General features: G+C 39.3%; 1 protein-coding gene across 3 annotated transcripts in view; it reads left to right on the top strand.

The window, feature by feature from the left end:
- ASIP (agouti signaling protein) overlaps window positions 1-17764 on the top strand; it is a 78819-nt gene that overhangs the window by 54744 nt on the left and 6311 nt on the right. For all 3 annotated transcript variants that reach the window (XM_013189075.3, XM_048072618.2, XM_066978520.1), the window contains exons 2-3: window positions 13080-13234; window positions 16710-16771. In XM_013189075.3, the coding sequence (XP_013044529.3) occupies window positions 13081-13234; window positions 16710-16771 (216 nt within the window). In that variant the 5' untranslated portion in view covers window position 13080. The remainder of the gene's footprint in view (window positions 1-13079; window positions 13235-16709; window positions 16772-17764) is intronic.

The following is a 17764-nucleotide window of genomic DNA, read 5'->3' as shown; positions in this document are numbered from 1 at the left end:
CGGTTTAGAGTGCCTTGTTTCTGTTTGATCTATCTGTATCTTCAGTTTTGTTGCAAATTGTGCTTTAGTTTAGTTGACATATATCTAAGTTTTTTCTGAAAATATTTATTTTAAATGTTATATTATCTCTATGCACTACTGTATTATGATTTTAATGTTAAGTACATTTCCGAGGCTGTATTTCTCCACTGCTTGAAGAAGTTCACTAGAGTTTTAATTTTTGTCCTCCAAGTGAAACAAATAAACTTACTGCATGACACTGAAATCTTTATTTTCCTGAAGCTTTTATAATTCCTGAATGATTTTAAGGCTTTAGATTTTATTTTGGGGACAGTAATGTTTTTTTCTTCAAACTTTGGATTGTAATTCTTTTTCTAATTTGCTCTGTAAGTTCTCCCTATAGCATGTAGTATTTATAATTAGTGTTCCACAATTAGTATTAATAGTATTCATATATAGAAATATATTTATAAAATCTATTATAAAGATATTTTGTTCATAATATTATGATATAATTTTATGAGAATTAAAGCAGCTGTTGCTTGCTTCTATGTAGACATGATTTATGATTGCCATTTTCAATACCAGCATTTTTCTTCACAATTTAATTCTGTTGGTTTTTATAGTGACTTCAGTTTATCTGTACGTTTCATGACATTTGTTATTTCCCTAAAGAGATGCATTCATTACTGCTGTCCTGATATTTTTTGCTTGTTTTGCTTCCCCCTCTTCCTTTCTCCTTGTATATTAAACTGCTCTTTTTTCTTTTGATTTTTAGCTATATGATGAAAGTAATAGCTTATCACATAGCTTCAAAAGTGAATTTGTTGCTTCTCTGATATTTTCATAGTTTATGGACCATCTTAATATCAGAAAGACTTCTGACTGAGACAAGAGGATTTCTATAAAGACAGTATGACTGTAGAATCTGACTTTTTTTTTTTTAAATAGTTGCATGCATTTTATTTGGATAGTTTGAAGTCTCCTCATAACATCTTGGGCAGTTGTTTTCACTGTTTCTCTCAAAAGCTCTTTGGAGGCTACATGTTTTATTGGTTGTTCTGTTGTTCGGGTTTTTGTTTGTTTTACAAAAAACATGCATCTTTGTTGGGTTTCCAAATATTAAGGCTGCCCTTCCCTATGCATCTCCCACTCTATGGGAATTGTTCTTCTATACTGAAACGGGCTCAGAAAGCTTTAGTGAGTGTCCCAGCTCAAACATAAAAATAGAAAAGCAATCACGGCTAGGGAAGATAACCAGAAAAAAAAAAGATACAGTTCTCATATATGCAAGAAAAACTATTCACTTTGAAAACTGGAAAAAAATGCCAACTTCAGTATAGGTTTTTCTCGTTAGTATTTCCTTTGATCCGTTATGCAGACCTACATGCATTAGTTCTCTGTACTTTTCAGGGTAAAAATCTACTAAAATTTTTGTTGAGATAATTAACATCTTATTAATTAAGCATATATATGTGCTTGTGTTGTATACATACTGCATAAGAAACTTATTGCATTGTTTTTTTTTTTTTTAAGATGTTTTTCATTTGCTGTTTTTAAGAAATGTGTTAATGGAAAAAGCCACTGACTTCTTGAATAGCAGTTGCAATTTATTTTTCAAATCACACTTTCTTTCTGATATTTTTTTTGACTGTGGGTTAAAATTTTAAATATACTTAATTCATATTAAATAAAAGAGACCTAAGGAAGCAGAAGGCAGTATGGAGCAGTGCCCTGCTCCAACAGGGCTCACTACACCTTTTCACTCACTTCTCTCTGCATTTTTAATAACTCGTGACAAAAAACATCTCAGAAAAAAAAAAAGTCACTCATCTGTAAATACTAAGGAAACCATTATATTAATAACAGCATTTAATTAAGCATTTCAAATCTATTTAACATGATCATTTTCACTATTTTCCAAAATATTAAGCAAGGTTTCATCCCATCAATAGAAGTATTCGGTTTAAGGTATGTGAAGATACGTACTCATATAAACCTGTAGTGGTTTTTTTTTTTTTTGCCTGTAAAACACACTTTTTAGTGGATTTTGCCACGTGTCCACCACTGATGTATTCCCTGCACCACTGTAAAGCAACCCTGCCACATGGAGCTGAGCTCAGAGCAGGCTGCAGGAGCCAGCGGCTGATGGCAGCAGGTAGGTTCTTTCAGCACAGAGCCCTTACAAAGGCTGCTGCCACCAATGAGACACATTTATAGGTGGCAGTAATATACTTGCCTTAAAAACAAATGTTTTAAAGGTGACAAATCCTACCGAGAGGAAGCACGCACAGTAACCCACACTGAATCATCAGTTGTGACATCTGATAAAATCAAATAAAGCTCTGAGCTGACCAGATCCAGCTCATGCCTGTAATCAGTTTTAAAAAGTTAGAAAGAATCCATACAGTCGCCTTTCAGATCCCAAACCATGCTGGATCAGCAGAGACTTACTGTCTATCTTCTTTTCATAAAAAGTGGCATAGAAGCAGCTCCAGGCAGATCATCTGCAAACAATACACTTTGCATTTGAGGGAATACAGTGTACAAACAAAGTACAAAATTAACATATACACACATATATATTATTTAGGGATTTGCCCTAAACTTTTTAATCTTTTGAATGTTGAATTTCAAAGCTTGTTTAGCTTGTTTTCCCAATGTATGTTCTCTAGGATTCAGAGGCATGCTGCTTCAGTATGCCTGACTCAAAGCCTGATGCTCAAGATAAAAACAATCAATTTTCCTGGAGTTAGAGGGGTTTCAGAGATCTCAGGGTTTGAAAAAAAAAAAAGAAAAAAATTGAAACACCACACTTTGAAATAAATAACAGGGGATATATGTTGAGCAAGTAGGAAAACCAAACATGGCAGTGCAATAACAGCAAACACCGCATTTTGTCTCCAAGATTACCAGCGAGAAGAAGTGTACCCCTTGCATGCCCAAGCTGAAATGAACATTCCTACTCCTGGCACAGGTTCAGACACTTGTAAAATGATAAATAAAAGTGAAGGTCTCACTAGTAGTTATTGCATAACAGAGACAATGATGCAAATACCAGCAGCTTGGCTCAGAATTTTCATTTCCTAGTTCAAAGAAAAAAAAAATCTATTGTTTTAAGTCTTTGTAATAGAAAACTCATTTCAGCCTTTGGGCAGTTGTTCTAAAACATAATTATTAACGAACCAGAATAGTCAAGAGCTTGGAAATACTCAAGGCCTGAATTCTATTTCTAGTGACTTCATCTCACTATATCTTTGCCATTTTGCTCGAAAAGTCTTCTGCCACTCCCTCCCCCCATCCATATCAAGTATGTTCAGTGATTGAGACATTCTACGGTTTCTCTTTGATATCAAACAGATTGAGCTTCAAGAGCTCTTTTCAGACACACTTTTCCATTCCTTTGATCATTTTTGTTTTATCCAAACTCTTTCCACTCAACAAGTGTTCTTCTCGGAGTGTCTTCCAGTAATAGCCATACCAAATGTCAAATAAATATTCTCTGCTATTGAAGCCAGTCCTCTTTTCTCATTCAAGTGCTAAGTGCTTTTGAGCGCTTTTGACCGCAGTGTTACACTGGGAGCTGATTTCCACCACAACTCCCAAAACCTTTTGATTCACTGCTTTCCAGAAGAGAATCTCCCCATCCTTAAAGCATGATGCTTATTTTTTCTTAGAGTTTTTCTTAGATTGATGACTGTATTTTTTTTCCATTTTTAAAATATTGTTTTCCTATGGGTAGTTTATCAATTAATACATATTTCAGCCATTTGTCCTCATCCTTATTTACCGCTTATGGGGCACACATGGATTTCCCTTCTTCTACAAAAAAAGCTGTGCCTTGAAGCACTTTGTAGAGGCAGTTCAGATCCCTTGTTGATCTTGTGTAGATACCAGAGATTGTTCCAACGTCTTTCTTCCATATGGTACACCAAGTCTGACTCACTGATGCTAGGTTTCTCCACACACAGACAAAGTTAGTCATAATGTTATTTTTTTTAATTTTTTTTTGTTAATGTTAGTTATAATGTTATTTTCTCACTTCTAAAAGGGTACATAACTGTAACAAATGATTTACCTTAAGTAGCAGCAAACTCCAATGGCTCCAACTGCCATTATTTATCCAGAGCATAGCTGTGATAATATAAACTTGCTTAGATGTGGGAGCAATGTCTAGAAACCTCAGTCTTCTACGCGTGTACCACACAATAGAAACTACTACTAGCAGTAGATCTGTTATTACTCATTTTGCTTTCCATCCACTGCAAATGGACATCATATTACACTCTGAACACTTCTTCCATTACCTTCCCAATAGAACCTCTCTATCCTCTGATTTTCAAGCAAATCTCTTAAAATTAATCAACAGAAAAAGCCAGAGTGTTATTTTATTTCATTTTTACTATTAGATATAATTTGATCATTGCTCTGATTTACCACTTTGCTGTCATCACCAAGAAGATTATAATTGCCCAAATGATTTCTGAAAGTTATCTAATGTCAGCCTCTACCAGTCACAAGTTAAGTATCTCATAACTCAGATCCTTAAAAATAAATCACCACTTTGACTTTTATGTCACAACTAAGACATCTATCTGTTCCAGAATATACAAAGAGAGTAAACCCAGCACACAAATCTAAGACAACACAGGTTTTATATAGAATAGAAATAGGAAAATTCCCATACTCAAACCCATAGAGCCTCTGACATAGTCACACGTAAGGAAGGAATAGAGGGACTTGTCAAAAAGATAATGTCTGTTAATCAAAGCAGTACGTGAACTTTTAGAAAATAACAAGTGAATGAGAATTTAATGTAGTAGTCTCTCTAGAAAGTTAGCATAGAGCAACCATAGTTTTACAGCTTCTGCTTTCCTACGTTCTTCAAAGACATGTACTTTCCCCATTTCCCATCTTCTGAAGACATACAATTCCACAGAGCTGAAAAAAAAATATATTTCTCCCAAATAAGCTAGGCAAAACAGAAATTGAGCTCAGAACACTTTAAGGAACATTTCATACAATGACCAGAATCCTGGTACTGAGGCAGGAGCATGCTTTCAAACAAAGAGTCCTGCCCCTGAACTTCAAAATAACTTGAGAACCAGAATGTTGCTTTAAAATAAATAAATTTTAAAAATAAAATTAAAATTAAATAAAAAAATAAAGATTTTATAATAAATTGATATTAGTAAAAATAAAGGAGAAGATTAGAATTGCTTACAAACAGGAATCAAAATGATAACCTATGCGGGCAGATTAGATTCTAAATAGGGCTCATAGATAACACGGGAGAAAAGCCCCCCTAATATGTATCTATTACACGAGAGAATATGACTTAAGCTAAAAAGAAAAAAAATAAAATAAAAAACAACACAGAACAAACAAAAATAAAAAAACCACCTTTACTATTGGGGTAAAAGAAAAACCACTCAAACACACTTTACATTCCACCAGTTGTTCAGAAGACGAGTATTGAAGCTGTTTTAAAACAACCAGTCTAAATCACTTACCACAAAGCCTTTAACAGGTCACCTTACAAGCTGGGACTATCTCATAACTGAGAGGAGAATTCAGCATCAAAGAGGAGCACTCCTTCCCCCTGAAATCCTTAGGGCAGGAATCTGGAGTTCCTTCTGTAGTCAGTGCTTTGATCGATCGATCGATCGATCAATCTGCTCACCCGTTCACCCATCTTGCTATACCCCCGTGGTTTCACCCTATACTAGTGGAATCGTTTCCTCTTTGAAGGAAGATTGGGTAACCAATTTAAAGCAGGTGCTATCTGTTAACTGGGGAAGCTGGGTGGGAAACATTTTCAGTAAGTCATGGAACAGCTAAATAATTTCTTATAGTTAAACAATTACATGGATAATAAGGCCATCACATGTGTGTTGGTTTGACATAGATCTTAGAAAAACTGGAAAAGGACTTAGAGAGCTTGATTTACAAAAAACCTAGAGTAGAGTAAGGAGATCACTTGTCATCAGCAAAGTCACTAAAGGAACACTACCTCTGCTTCTAATGCAAAAATAGACAACTGAATAGTGGATATATCCACGTGGATAACAGAAGTACTGAGAGAAAAGTAATTTATACTTCTTTTATAATTTTGTAATTCTTTGGGCTCAACCTGTTCAGCTGAACCAGAAGAATATTAGGAAGTTACCTGCTCAGCTAGCCATCTCTCAGGAATTAAAAAAAAAAAATCTACAGTGAAGAGAAAGGTTTAGAAGGATTCAGGTCCTGGAAAATGAAATTGAAGCAATCAGATTAACAAAGTACCAGAATCTTTATCACTTGGTTTAATTAAGAATTAAGCAGTGTAATCCAGGCAGGGTCTATGGCCTGCCACAGAATAAATCAGACCATATGATCTCAGTGGTCCTGTTTGGTTTTGTAAGCCTGTAGCTTCACTACAACTCTGCTCTCCCCTAAATATTTAGCAGCATATTGTTTATCCAGTCTTATTGTAGCAGCTTCTGACTATTTTCTCAAGAGCTCTTCTAAATCATCAGTTCAATAGTCACTTCTAAATCTAATATAAACATACAGTAACAAGCCTAACAGCCATGTTACAGGCAGTATCCATAAAATAATTTACAAGAACCCCATCCTTCATACTGATCACTACAAATTTAAAATTATTGATTCCCTGTGCCTTCTCCACTTTACTGGAACAACAGCTCCCATCATTCAAAGTTGTTTCCTTCAATATTAGTTGTGTCTCATTGTTTCCATTATTAACAGACTATTCTCAGTTTTAAAATTCACTCCACCCTCACTTATAGTATCTAACATCTGTATGAAATGTGAAATGAGGATCCATCCCTTTGCTTTACACACACCATCACACTGGCTAGTTTTGAAGAGGGTGTAATTTTGCCTGCTTCATTGATTTTACATGTGTTAGTTTTAAATATAAGTGATACAGCAGACCAGACTGACAGATATATCTAATTCATTCCTCAATATCTCTGACTCTGGAGAATGCATAATTACCTCCAGGCAAGCTATTCCAATATTTCCCTATCACAAATATTTGAAAGGTTTTCCTTATACCTCATTTAAATATTTTCTCCCATAATTTAAATCTCTGTTCGTTGCCCTTTCCATCCTGAACAATGAAAACAGTGGACAGAGATGGCTCTAGTAGGCTCTGAATGAGCAATAGCAGGGAGGAGAGCAAGCAGTGAACATTTTAGTGAGTTATAGCAAGTGTAATGGACAAGTTTCTCTCCTAATAGGACTCTAATCCCAACGCAATTGATCTCTGAACCCCAGTGAGTCATAGATTCTAGCTACTGTAAAGACTGATTCTCACACTTTATTACCATACTAAGACTTGAGCTACGATGAATTTATGGCACAGGGGGCTCTGCTGAAAATCCTCAAAATGGAAATTTACTTTCTTCCTTTTCAGCCCATCTAAGCTCAAGTGATTTTGTTTTAAACTGTGTGGCATCTGGTTTATATAACTACAAGGGTTTTGACAGACCAGTGTAGCTGCAGAAAATGAAAATAAACTCAGTGTATTTTGAAGGAGTCTCTGTGTGCTGAGTTATCCCCCACTTATATAAACACATAGAGAGTTTAAAATGACTTCATTTATATATAACGGTAATAAATACAACATCTGTAAATCAGGGATTTTAAATATATATAAGCCAAGTCATGGTAGACATCGTGTATTCCTGCATGACAAATCTGTGTAGATTAGCTGGGCGCCTCACTTACCGCTCTGAACTGTGCTCAGGAAGCCTCAGGCAGCCTGTAAGCAGGGTTGATGCAGTCTGTACAACTTCTGCAACTGCAGCTGTGTGTATAGAGATCAGACACAGAAAAAAGGAAGGGTCTGTTTTCTTCTGGTGATCAAATGATGACTACTTTTAACAGGAATAGACTGCAGAGGATGCCATCAATGTTATATATTGATGCTTTTGTAACGTACATGCGTGATATGAGATATTTGGACCAGGAGCACGGTGAATAGAGCGGGCAGGGCCCGGCAGTTCATGCAGGCCGGGCAAGCAGGGAGTGCACTGTCACTGCTGTTTTCCAACAGTGGTTGTAACCTGCTCGCAAAGAGCCCAGCCATGGTATCCACCCAGCAGAAAGCCTTGGCCTCTGCATCCCTTGTGACCTCTCCAGCCACATCTAGCGATGTGGCTACCATACAAAGATCTCAGGGAAACACGTGGCCGTCTAGGCCTTGGGCTGCAGGGTGTGCCCGAGTCTTCTGTCGGTGTCCGACAGCAGCAGCGGTGGGTATGTCTGTGGGAGGTGTGCCCAGGTTGAAGAATTGCTCAGCCTGGTGGCAGAGCTCCAGGAGGAGGTGAACAGACTGAGGAGCATCAGGGAGTCAGAGAGGGAAATTGACTGGTGGAAGCATACTCTGCCCACCCCGAGACAGACTCACGAGACAGCCACCACACAAGACACAAAGGTTCCCCTATCCCACCAGGCAGCAGGAGGGAATCTAGGTCATGGGGGCGAATGGAAGCAGATTTCTGTTTGGGGTGGTAGGCATGCCCTCTCCCTGCCTACCTCGCCTTCCTGGGTATCCTTACGCAAGAGGTATGAGGCTCTGGAAATTGGCAGTCAAGCAAACGATGATGTAGACGAAAGCCCATCCCAGTTGGAAGGGGTGCCTAAGGCAAGGAAACCTACCCCCCACATCACCTCTCCTACCAAGAAAGAAAGAAGGGTTGTCATCATAGAGGACTCCCTTCTGAAAGGGACAGAGGGTCCAATTTGCTGTCCGGACCCAGACCACAGGGAAGTCTGCTGCCTCCCTGGGGCTCGGGTAAGAGACATAGCTAGAAAAGTCACTCACCTGGTACAGCCCTCTGACTACTACCCACTACTGGTTTTTCAAGCTAGTAGTGACGAAGTAGCAAGGAGAAGTCCAAGGGCAATCAAAAGGGACTTCAGGGCTTTGGGGCAACTGGTTAACAGATCAGGGGCGCAGGTTGTGTTTGCCTCCATCCTTCCAGTAGCAGGGATCAACATCAAAAGGCAGACTCAGCTCATCAGTGCATGGCTCCAAGACTCCATGGCTCCATGGGTCTGGTGCAACCACCAGAACTTTGGGTTTGTTGATCATGGGAAGGTCTATGCGACACCAGGCCTGCTGGCACCAGATGGGATGCACCTCTCTCAGAGGGGGAAAGGGATTTTTTTCACATCATGCAATGGGTGAACAACTGGCTGACGGGTAGGGCTCAAAGGGTTATGGTAACTGGGGCTACATCAGGCTGGCAGCCAGTCACCAGTAAGGTCCCCCAAAGCTCCATTTTAGGGCCAGGTCTTTTCAATGTTTTCTCAAATAATTTGGATGTAGGACTAGAAGGTGTTTTTGGGCAAGTTTGCTGACAATACTAAACTGTGAGGAGCTGTTGACTCTGTTGACAGTGGAAAGGCCTTGCAGAGAGATCTGGACAGATTGGAGAGCTGGGTAATCACCAACCGCATGAAGTTCAACAGGAGCAAGTGCTGGGTCCTGCACCTGGGACGGGGCAACCCTGGCTATACGTACAGACTGGGCAACGAGATGTTGGAGCGCAGCCCCGCAGAGAGGGATCTGGGGGTTGTGGTTGGCAGCAAGCTGAACATGAGCCAGCAGTGTGTCAGAAGCCAGGAGAACCAACCATACCCTGGGGTGCATCAAGCACGGCATTGCTAGTCGGTCAAGGGAAGTGATTGTCCCGCTCTACTCCGCGCTGGTGCAGCCTCACCTCAAGCACTGTGTGCAGTTCTGTGCACCACAGTACAAAAAGGACATGAAACTGTTGGAGAGCATCCAGAGAAGGGCTACAAAGATGGTGAAGGGCCTAGCGGGGAAGACGTATGAGGAGCGGCTGAGGTCACTGGGCCTGTTCAGCCTGGAAAAGAGGAGGCTGAGGGGAGACCTCATCGCGGTCTACAGCTTCCTCACAAGGGGGAGTGGAGGGGCAGGCGCCAATCTATTCTCTTTAGTGACCAGAGATAGGACCCGAGGGAATGGTGTCAAGCTGCGACAGGGGAGGTTCGGGCTGGATGTCAGGAAGAGGTTCTTCACTGAGAGGGTTGTCACGCACTGGAACAGGCTCCCGAGGGATGTAGTCACGGCACCAAGCCTGTCAGAGTTTAAGAAGCATTTGGACTGTGCACTTAGTCATATGGTCTGAATTCTGATTTTTGGGTAGACCTGTGTGGAGTCAGGAGTTGGACTTGATGATCTTTGTGGGTCCCTTCCAACTTGGGTTATGCTCTGATTCTATGATTCTTTATTTAATCAAGGAACAGGTAATACAGACACAAGAAGAGTATTGCTCAAAGTTAGTACAGCCAAATTTGCTGCAGAGATAGAACATATCTAGCTACCCAACGAATTGCTTTCCTTTTCCAAAGTAAGAGGGAACTCTGAAACAATTTTCATTGTAGCACATTTTACTTTTTCGAAAATATAAGAAAACCATTTGATACAATCAAGGAAATGAGGGAAAGGTATATTTTAGTAAGATGCCTTTAAAACTGTGAAGTTTTAACTGTGAGAATGTAGTAACAGTGTATTAGTGCTGTGGGTTAACCCTGGCTGACTGATAAGTGCCCAGCAAGCTGCTCTGTCACTCCCTCTCCTCAGCAGCACAGCAGGAGAAAACACAGAGAAAAAACTCATGGATTGATAAGGACAGGGAGACCGCTCACCAATTACAATCACAGGAAAAACAGACTTGACTTAGGGAAGATTTAATTTATTGTCGATTAAAAATAGAATGCTATAGTGAGAAACAAACAACAACAACAACAAAAACAAACAATAATTTCCCCTACCCCCTTCTTCCCAGGCTTAGCTTCACTCCCAGTTCATAGAATCACAGAATGGTTTGGGTTGGAAGGGTCCTTAAAGAACAACTGCTCCAACATGGGTCACCCACAGGTGGCAGCTCCCCCCACACCCACCTGCTCCACCGGGGGCTCCTCCACGGGCTGCAGCGTGGAGATCTGCTCCGTGTGGGACCCATGGGCTGCAGGGGGACAGCCTGCTCCACCAGGGGCCTCTCCCCAGGCCGCAGGGGAACTGCTGCTGTGAGCCTGGAGCACCTCCTGCCTCCTGCTGCACTCACCTTGGGGGCTGCAGGGCTGCTTCTCTCCCATTTTCCTCATGCTGCATCACACTGTCACTGTCGTGATGTGATCAATACATCCAGTTCTTTCCCTTCTATTATTTGAAATCCAAAAGTTGTCAAGTTTGGATTTTTTTTTCACTCAAACTTAAGTGTTCGAACTTGGCCTGTGTACTGTGACATATTCAATTTCCACTCTATTCCTCAGGAATATCCAGTTGGGGATGATGAGAACTGGGTAGGGAAACAATGAAAGAGTACAAAAAGGAAAAAAAAATAAATGCATGAAATGCTTTTGTCTAAGGAATCTCCATGTCAAAAGCAACAGGACATAGGGGATAGCTGAAAATGAAAAGAAACAAAAGGTAGAAACAGAAATCAGAAAATAGAAATAAAAGGAGTAGGGGAGCAAGAAAGGTAGAATGAGTTCAATAACTTCAGCAAGATGCTTAAGTTAAAATCACAATGAAATTTAACAAACAGCTTCAAATGCTTGTCTCTGTACACTTGTCTCTGTACACTTTTCTCTGTACAACATGCAGAATTTGTTTTAGTAAACTCATTGTGGTTATGGTACTGAAAAACTAGAGAACAGACAGTGCCTGGTGCTGGGCCTCTGTACCTGGGAATGAAAACAAAAAAAAAAAAACAAAAAACTAGGGGAAAAGAGTCTGAAAGGAAGAACAAAAGTAATGAGAATGAACTGAAAGAAGCCCTCCTATGCCCTTTGCCAGACTTGACTCAATAGTATTTCATAGCCTTTCTTCAATTTAAAGAGGAAGCAGAAATATAGATGTATCACATTGGCAACCTATGAAAATTTTAATCCTAGAAATTCACGTTATTTTTTTGGCTAAAAACAAGTTAAGAATTGCACTGTTTTCTGCAGGTGATTAAGGATTTACTTAAACCCCTTTTTATAAAAGGGGAAAACTGGGTTCTTGCTGCCAGCTGGCCACAGCAGGGAGTGGATTGGTGTCCTGCATCGCAGGGGCATCGGGAAGACACACTCATCTGGCAACACGTTGGGCAGATGAATGAAATCCCCAAGCTGCAGATATGTAACCACCGAGCTTCACCTGCAGTTCTGCCGCCAGAGTAACTTCTGGAAAGCCAAAGGGAAAATAAGTAGGCTGGAGAAGAAACAGAGCTGATACCAGCAAGTAGAGGCATTAGAGGAGAATTATAAAAATAGTCTCAGGGTATGTCTTGAAAATACCCTAAACAGAAAAAAAATAAATAAGTAAAAATAAAAAAGGGATTTTTGATTATGGTCAGTAGCAGATAGGCAATATACAGGATGTTTTCCACAGAAAAAAAAGCCTTTCACACCAATCTTGCACTTATGGCCAGAGGGAGGGGATAGATGCGTGCACAAGGAGACCCACTGTACTCCATTCTGTCTTTGCCACATGCAGATTGTGTGGATAGCAAGTCCGTAAAAGTACTTTTGCTATGATGATTATTGATGGTGATGGTGCCCATCCACACAGCCAGCAGTGACACTGCCAAGGGAGGCCTTGGGCCCATTGAGAGGAACTCAGGTTCTCAGTGGAGCAGGGATATATTAAAAATCTGAGGTACTCAATGTCTTCCTCAGCTTTCAAAGGTCAGGTCTGCTTTTGGCCTCCCAGGTGCCTGAGCTGAGAGGCAGAGCCTGCAGGAACACAGCACTACATACTGCAGGCAAAGATGCAGTCAGAGGGCACTTAAATCAAGGGGATGTAGGAAAGTCCATGAGACCAGGCAGGGTGCATCCTGAAGGTACGAGTCAGTGCCTCTGCCTCTGTTCGCTATCATCTTTAAAAGGTTGTGGCAACAGAGGGAGGGTCTCCAAAACTTGTCAAAGGTATGTTGATAAAATTGCTCAACACAATAGCAAACCATTGCTGAGACTCATTTCTTGCTTCTCTTCTACATACAAGTTTTGACTGATCTTGTTTTTTTGACAATGGGATTTTTTCTCCCCAGGATGGAAAGAAAGAACCTCTTCCTAAGCCTATTGCTCTGCTACAGTTTGCTCAGAGCCACCAAGTCTCACATGGTAATCGAGGAGAAGATAGAGCGTAACCTGTCAAGGAACAACAAAATGAACCTATCAGATCTCCCACCCATCTCCATAGTAGGTTAGTAAAATCTGCCATTCAATGCCAAATTAGCAGCACTTCCAGACAGTACAGCTGTTGATTAATATGTACTATTTTGATAGCTTAGTACAACATTGCAATTTTGTACAATGCCTTAGTACTATACAGAAGTGCAATAGCAGTGCAGGGGCAGTATCCAAGAATGGCAATGTGGCAAACCACAGTTAAGTGTAAGAAGAAGAAAAAATGTAAGAAGAATAAAAAAATCTGCCTTTTGCATTGTCCTTGTCCTATATGCATATAAACAGAATGAACTTTTGACATCCAAAATACAAGAATAACTCCAAAGAGTTATAATATTCTAAATGATATAATACAATATGATCAGCTAAAACTGAGCATATCTTGGCATAATGCTCACCTTTTCTGTAGACTGCTATCTTGGTTGATTATTCCAAAAAGGAAAATACAGATGCAAAACTCCCTGTACTGAAACTCTTGTACTCCCTGTACAAAACTCTTGACCATGGCTGTGCTCACTTTCCTGTGCCAAGAGGCATCTACAGAGGTATATCAAGGCCTTTCTACAGCCCAGTTGTTCAAACATGAGAGGCCAGCCTGATCCTCCGCTGCCTCATATCTACACTTGGAACAATACAAAGTGAGTAAGAAAACTGAGACAAATCATTACAATTTTTCTCACTCGGTAGAATCGACATACCTTTCAAAACAGTTTACTTTGGAGCTGAAATGGCACATGCTCAAAACCTTTCCAGGTTTTATTTTAGACAATTGGAAGCCACGATACTTTTATCATTTACTAGCTAATAAATAAATAAATAAATTGAGTTATAACTTGCAAAGCTAAATATAACAGTCCATCACCTGCCTCACTCCAGCATATTGTGAGATGTAACTAGAAGCCTATCCTTTTCCCCTTATTTTTGCTGGGCTCTGTGCATTACACAGCAGCTAGATGAAGAAATGGAGCTGTGCTGAAATAAGTGTACACAAGAGCATGAGAGGAAAGTATTGCTAGAGGGAAAGAGCAATGATTTGGAGCCAGTCCTGCCTAGAACAAGGGGAGAAACAAATGCAAATGGGGAAAGCATCTGGGAAAAGCAGCCGGATATAGAAGTGGGCACAGAGATGGGTGCAACCAGCAGTGCAGTCCTACAGCAAGCTGCTGCTGCTTCCACTGCTCAGGGATGAGAATGATGCCGCATGTGGTGGTATTTATTATAACAACAGTGCCGTGGTAAAAGGCAGATGGTATGGTCTTTCCCATCACCACCACAGAAACAATTAATTCAGAATTGATAGTAAGAGTGTTCAAATAACCAAAGCCTACTCTAATACATCTAAGGAGTTGATTTCTTTATGATTTATCGGTTAGAATTTATCATGGTGATCCACATAATCTACTACATGCAAACAGAGACATTTCTCATCATCTTTGTTTTAATATTTACAATATCACTTCCTATCCGAATCACATTTTCTTACAAGTCCTGCTCCTTCTGATCGGCCACATAGAACAGGGATGAGGCACTCATATTTACAGCTTATTTTTTAAATGTTGCTATAGCAATACTCAAGTCATAAACCTCACTTGCAATCAAGTTTACACACCTGCCAATAAATCACAGTGGTCATGGTACCAAAGGATGTTATGAGTGGCTCTAATTCAATAAAACCTGAGACTGGAATTGAATCATGTCTTAAAACATAAGCAGAGGAATTCCTAGCATCAACTAGAACATGATGCAATCATCTAATTAATGCAGGGTTTTTATAACACTTCAAATTGCAGTTGTATCAGCAGAAGTTAGAGGTATGTATTATTGATATTTGCACAAGCCTGTATTACATTTCCCTGTATCTTCATAGATGAGATTTGTAAGGAGCTGGTTAATTAGGCAGTAGTTGAAAATATGGTAAGTAGAACATGAGGAATATGAAATTACTGGCAGGTGTTTTACCTAATGCAGAGGAACTAAGGAAGAGATGACTACAGTACAAATCCTTCAAAAAAAAAAAACATTTCCTTGTTTCCCTCTCAGCTGCCAACTAGGCATCATTTTCTTTGCCAAATTGCCTGGAACAACTAACACACATTTTTGTCACAGAAATGTATAAATCTCAGTTTAATGACATCATACAACATTTAAATGAACAAAATGAAAACAAGTCTGTAAGCAAAACATTCCAATATAATTGCAGTTGTAATGTAGAAAATTAAATGAATGTAGAATTAAATGACTTAGAAGCAACTCATTTACCAAAAGGTAACTCAGTTTCAAAGGACAGTATAACAAAACCAACACAATGTGCCAGCTGGAACTGGATCTAAACCCCTAATACCACTTGGTGCGATGCCTGCTTAAGCCATGCTCTTACTGAGTGGCCTGAAATACTTTATGCCTGAAATACAGTTGTTCCTCCCACTGTCTCTTAGAGACAGATGTGTAACTCTGTAATAATGCAAGCATAGTAAATTAAACTGCCAAGCAGTGCATTCTTAACTGTGTAATTCTGCAAATTCTGGCAAATATTAAGTGTTCACATAAATCTCTATAGCAAATTCTGGAAAAGACAAGAAGCCACTATTCAACAATGGGCATATGTAAATCTTTTTATGCCAGTCATTCATTACATGGAGCTTGTGCTTATTACAAACCTCACACACAGATAACCAAGATTTTGAAAATACCGTGATAGGTTAGTGAGACAGGAAGTGTCTCACACTTCAGCAGAAAAGTCTTGCTGTGTTAGATCCCAAGAAAAGTCTTAGTCATGAAGTTAATATACACTAACAAATAATTTTAGAGCTGATATAATAATAATGCTAATATTCCTCAAAGGATAGTATGGGAAATTTCATAATACTGGTGTTTTCATCTAAAAATAAAACCAAAAATTTTACATCAGGCAGTCTGAAATTCTCTCTTTCCCCCTCACGCCCCCTCCCCCCCCCAAAAAAGTACCAAATCAAAAAATCAACTACCAGAGTTGAGAACCCAGAACATATTTGTTAATTCCTGACAAATTTATGTAGGTAACACCTCCTCTTACAGAGCAAATTTTGGAATTCTGAAGGTTTTTCCCATTTTTGTTCATGTGACTGATGTGCATTAGCACCCTAATTTTTTTACAGAGAGCCCTTGAATTTTATTTATCTGAAACTATTGTTCACATTGGTCCAAATATCTAAAAAACACATAACACTTTGGGCAAACGCGGAAAAAAAAAAAAAACTCCTAAAATACAAATGTCAGTGCTCTTCTGTTTTACACAAGCAACAGTGATAGCACAAGTTCAGATGCTACTTTTAAGTGAGGACAGTTCCTAGAACTTCATTACTGCAAAACATTCAGCTGTGGAAGACTGCAGTGGTGTGGTAGCAATGCAGGTTATCCGCCTTCTGTTGCACAAAAATAGTATCAAGCACCTCTATTAAATTATATTTGCTGTAAGACTGATTTAATAATATGTTTTGATATTCTCTTTGAAGATTTAACTAAAAGATCCCAGAGAGTCAGCAGGAAAGAGGCAGAGAACAAGAAATCTTCCAAGGTAGGTGGCTGTTCAGAAAATATCATCAAATTGGAATGGTTTGCTACTTCTATAATTTTCCTCAGCACATTCATTTGAAAAGCTTTTACAGTCATTCCCTGATTTAAATAATTTGCATACAGTTTGAAGCTTAATACAGGAGAAACAGATGAAGAACATGAATGATGGAAAGAAAAGTATGGTCTTAGATTTGTTACAGGTTCCTGGGTTTTGTGTTTTGTTGTTTTTTAATTGGTTTTGGTTTGTTTTATTTTACAGTCCTCTTATAGAAAGGTAACTTAGCCTTGAGTTTCTTTAAGTATTTGAAACACTGTTTAGATATCTGCTAAAAAAGATACCATTCCCAGTCTTGCCATGTAGGTTAACTGTCCAGGCTCTGCAGCCCAGGGGCATAAACTCACTGTCTGCTCATTTTTAACTACGGGTGCTAAAAAATAGAAGTAGAGGCAGCCAAAGAATTTGCTATTTGCTTGGAAAATATTACCAAGTAATTTTATCAAATCTGTAGATACAGATTCATAGATTTCTTTAACCTGTAGCCATTAGATCTTAAATGTGAAACATTACCTGGACCAGACTCCTATGTTTTTAAAGACTCTCTAGGAAGAGCAGAGAACAGCATTCTTACTTCATTTTTAGTTTGTCACGATAGACATCTACAGTCACGATAGCCATTTACAGCCAAACCAGTAATAGCTGCAACCAGAAACATTTAGAGCTCCTTCTTTTCCTTTCTAATTGGTGTCTTGTGTGGTCAACCTTCCCTGGAACACTTCCTAAATCCAAAGGATGGCTCAGATTGAAAGAGGCCTCAGGAGGTCACGCTTTTCCACTTTCTGCTCAGAGCAGGACATTCTGGTAATCAAACTGTGTTCAAGTACTTGGTCTTAAAAGTTCCTAAAGCTTTTAGAGACCACATAATGTTTTACCTCACAACTGAAACTTCTGGCAAACTTACCGAGTTAGAAAATTGCCTATAGCAGCTCTAGCTGG

This window comes from Anser cygnoides, chromosome 16, assembly GCF_040182565.1.
Source record: "Anser cygnoides isolate HZ-2024a breed goose chromosome 16, Taihu_goose_T2T_genome, whole genome shotgun sequence".
NCBI classification, from domain to species: Eukaryota; Metazoa; Chordata; class Aves; order Anseriformes; family Anatidae; genus Anser; species Anser cygnoides.
This window is presented reverse-complemented; position numbering and strand designations above follow the sequence as displayed.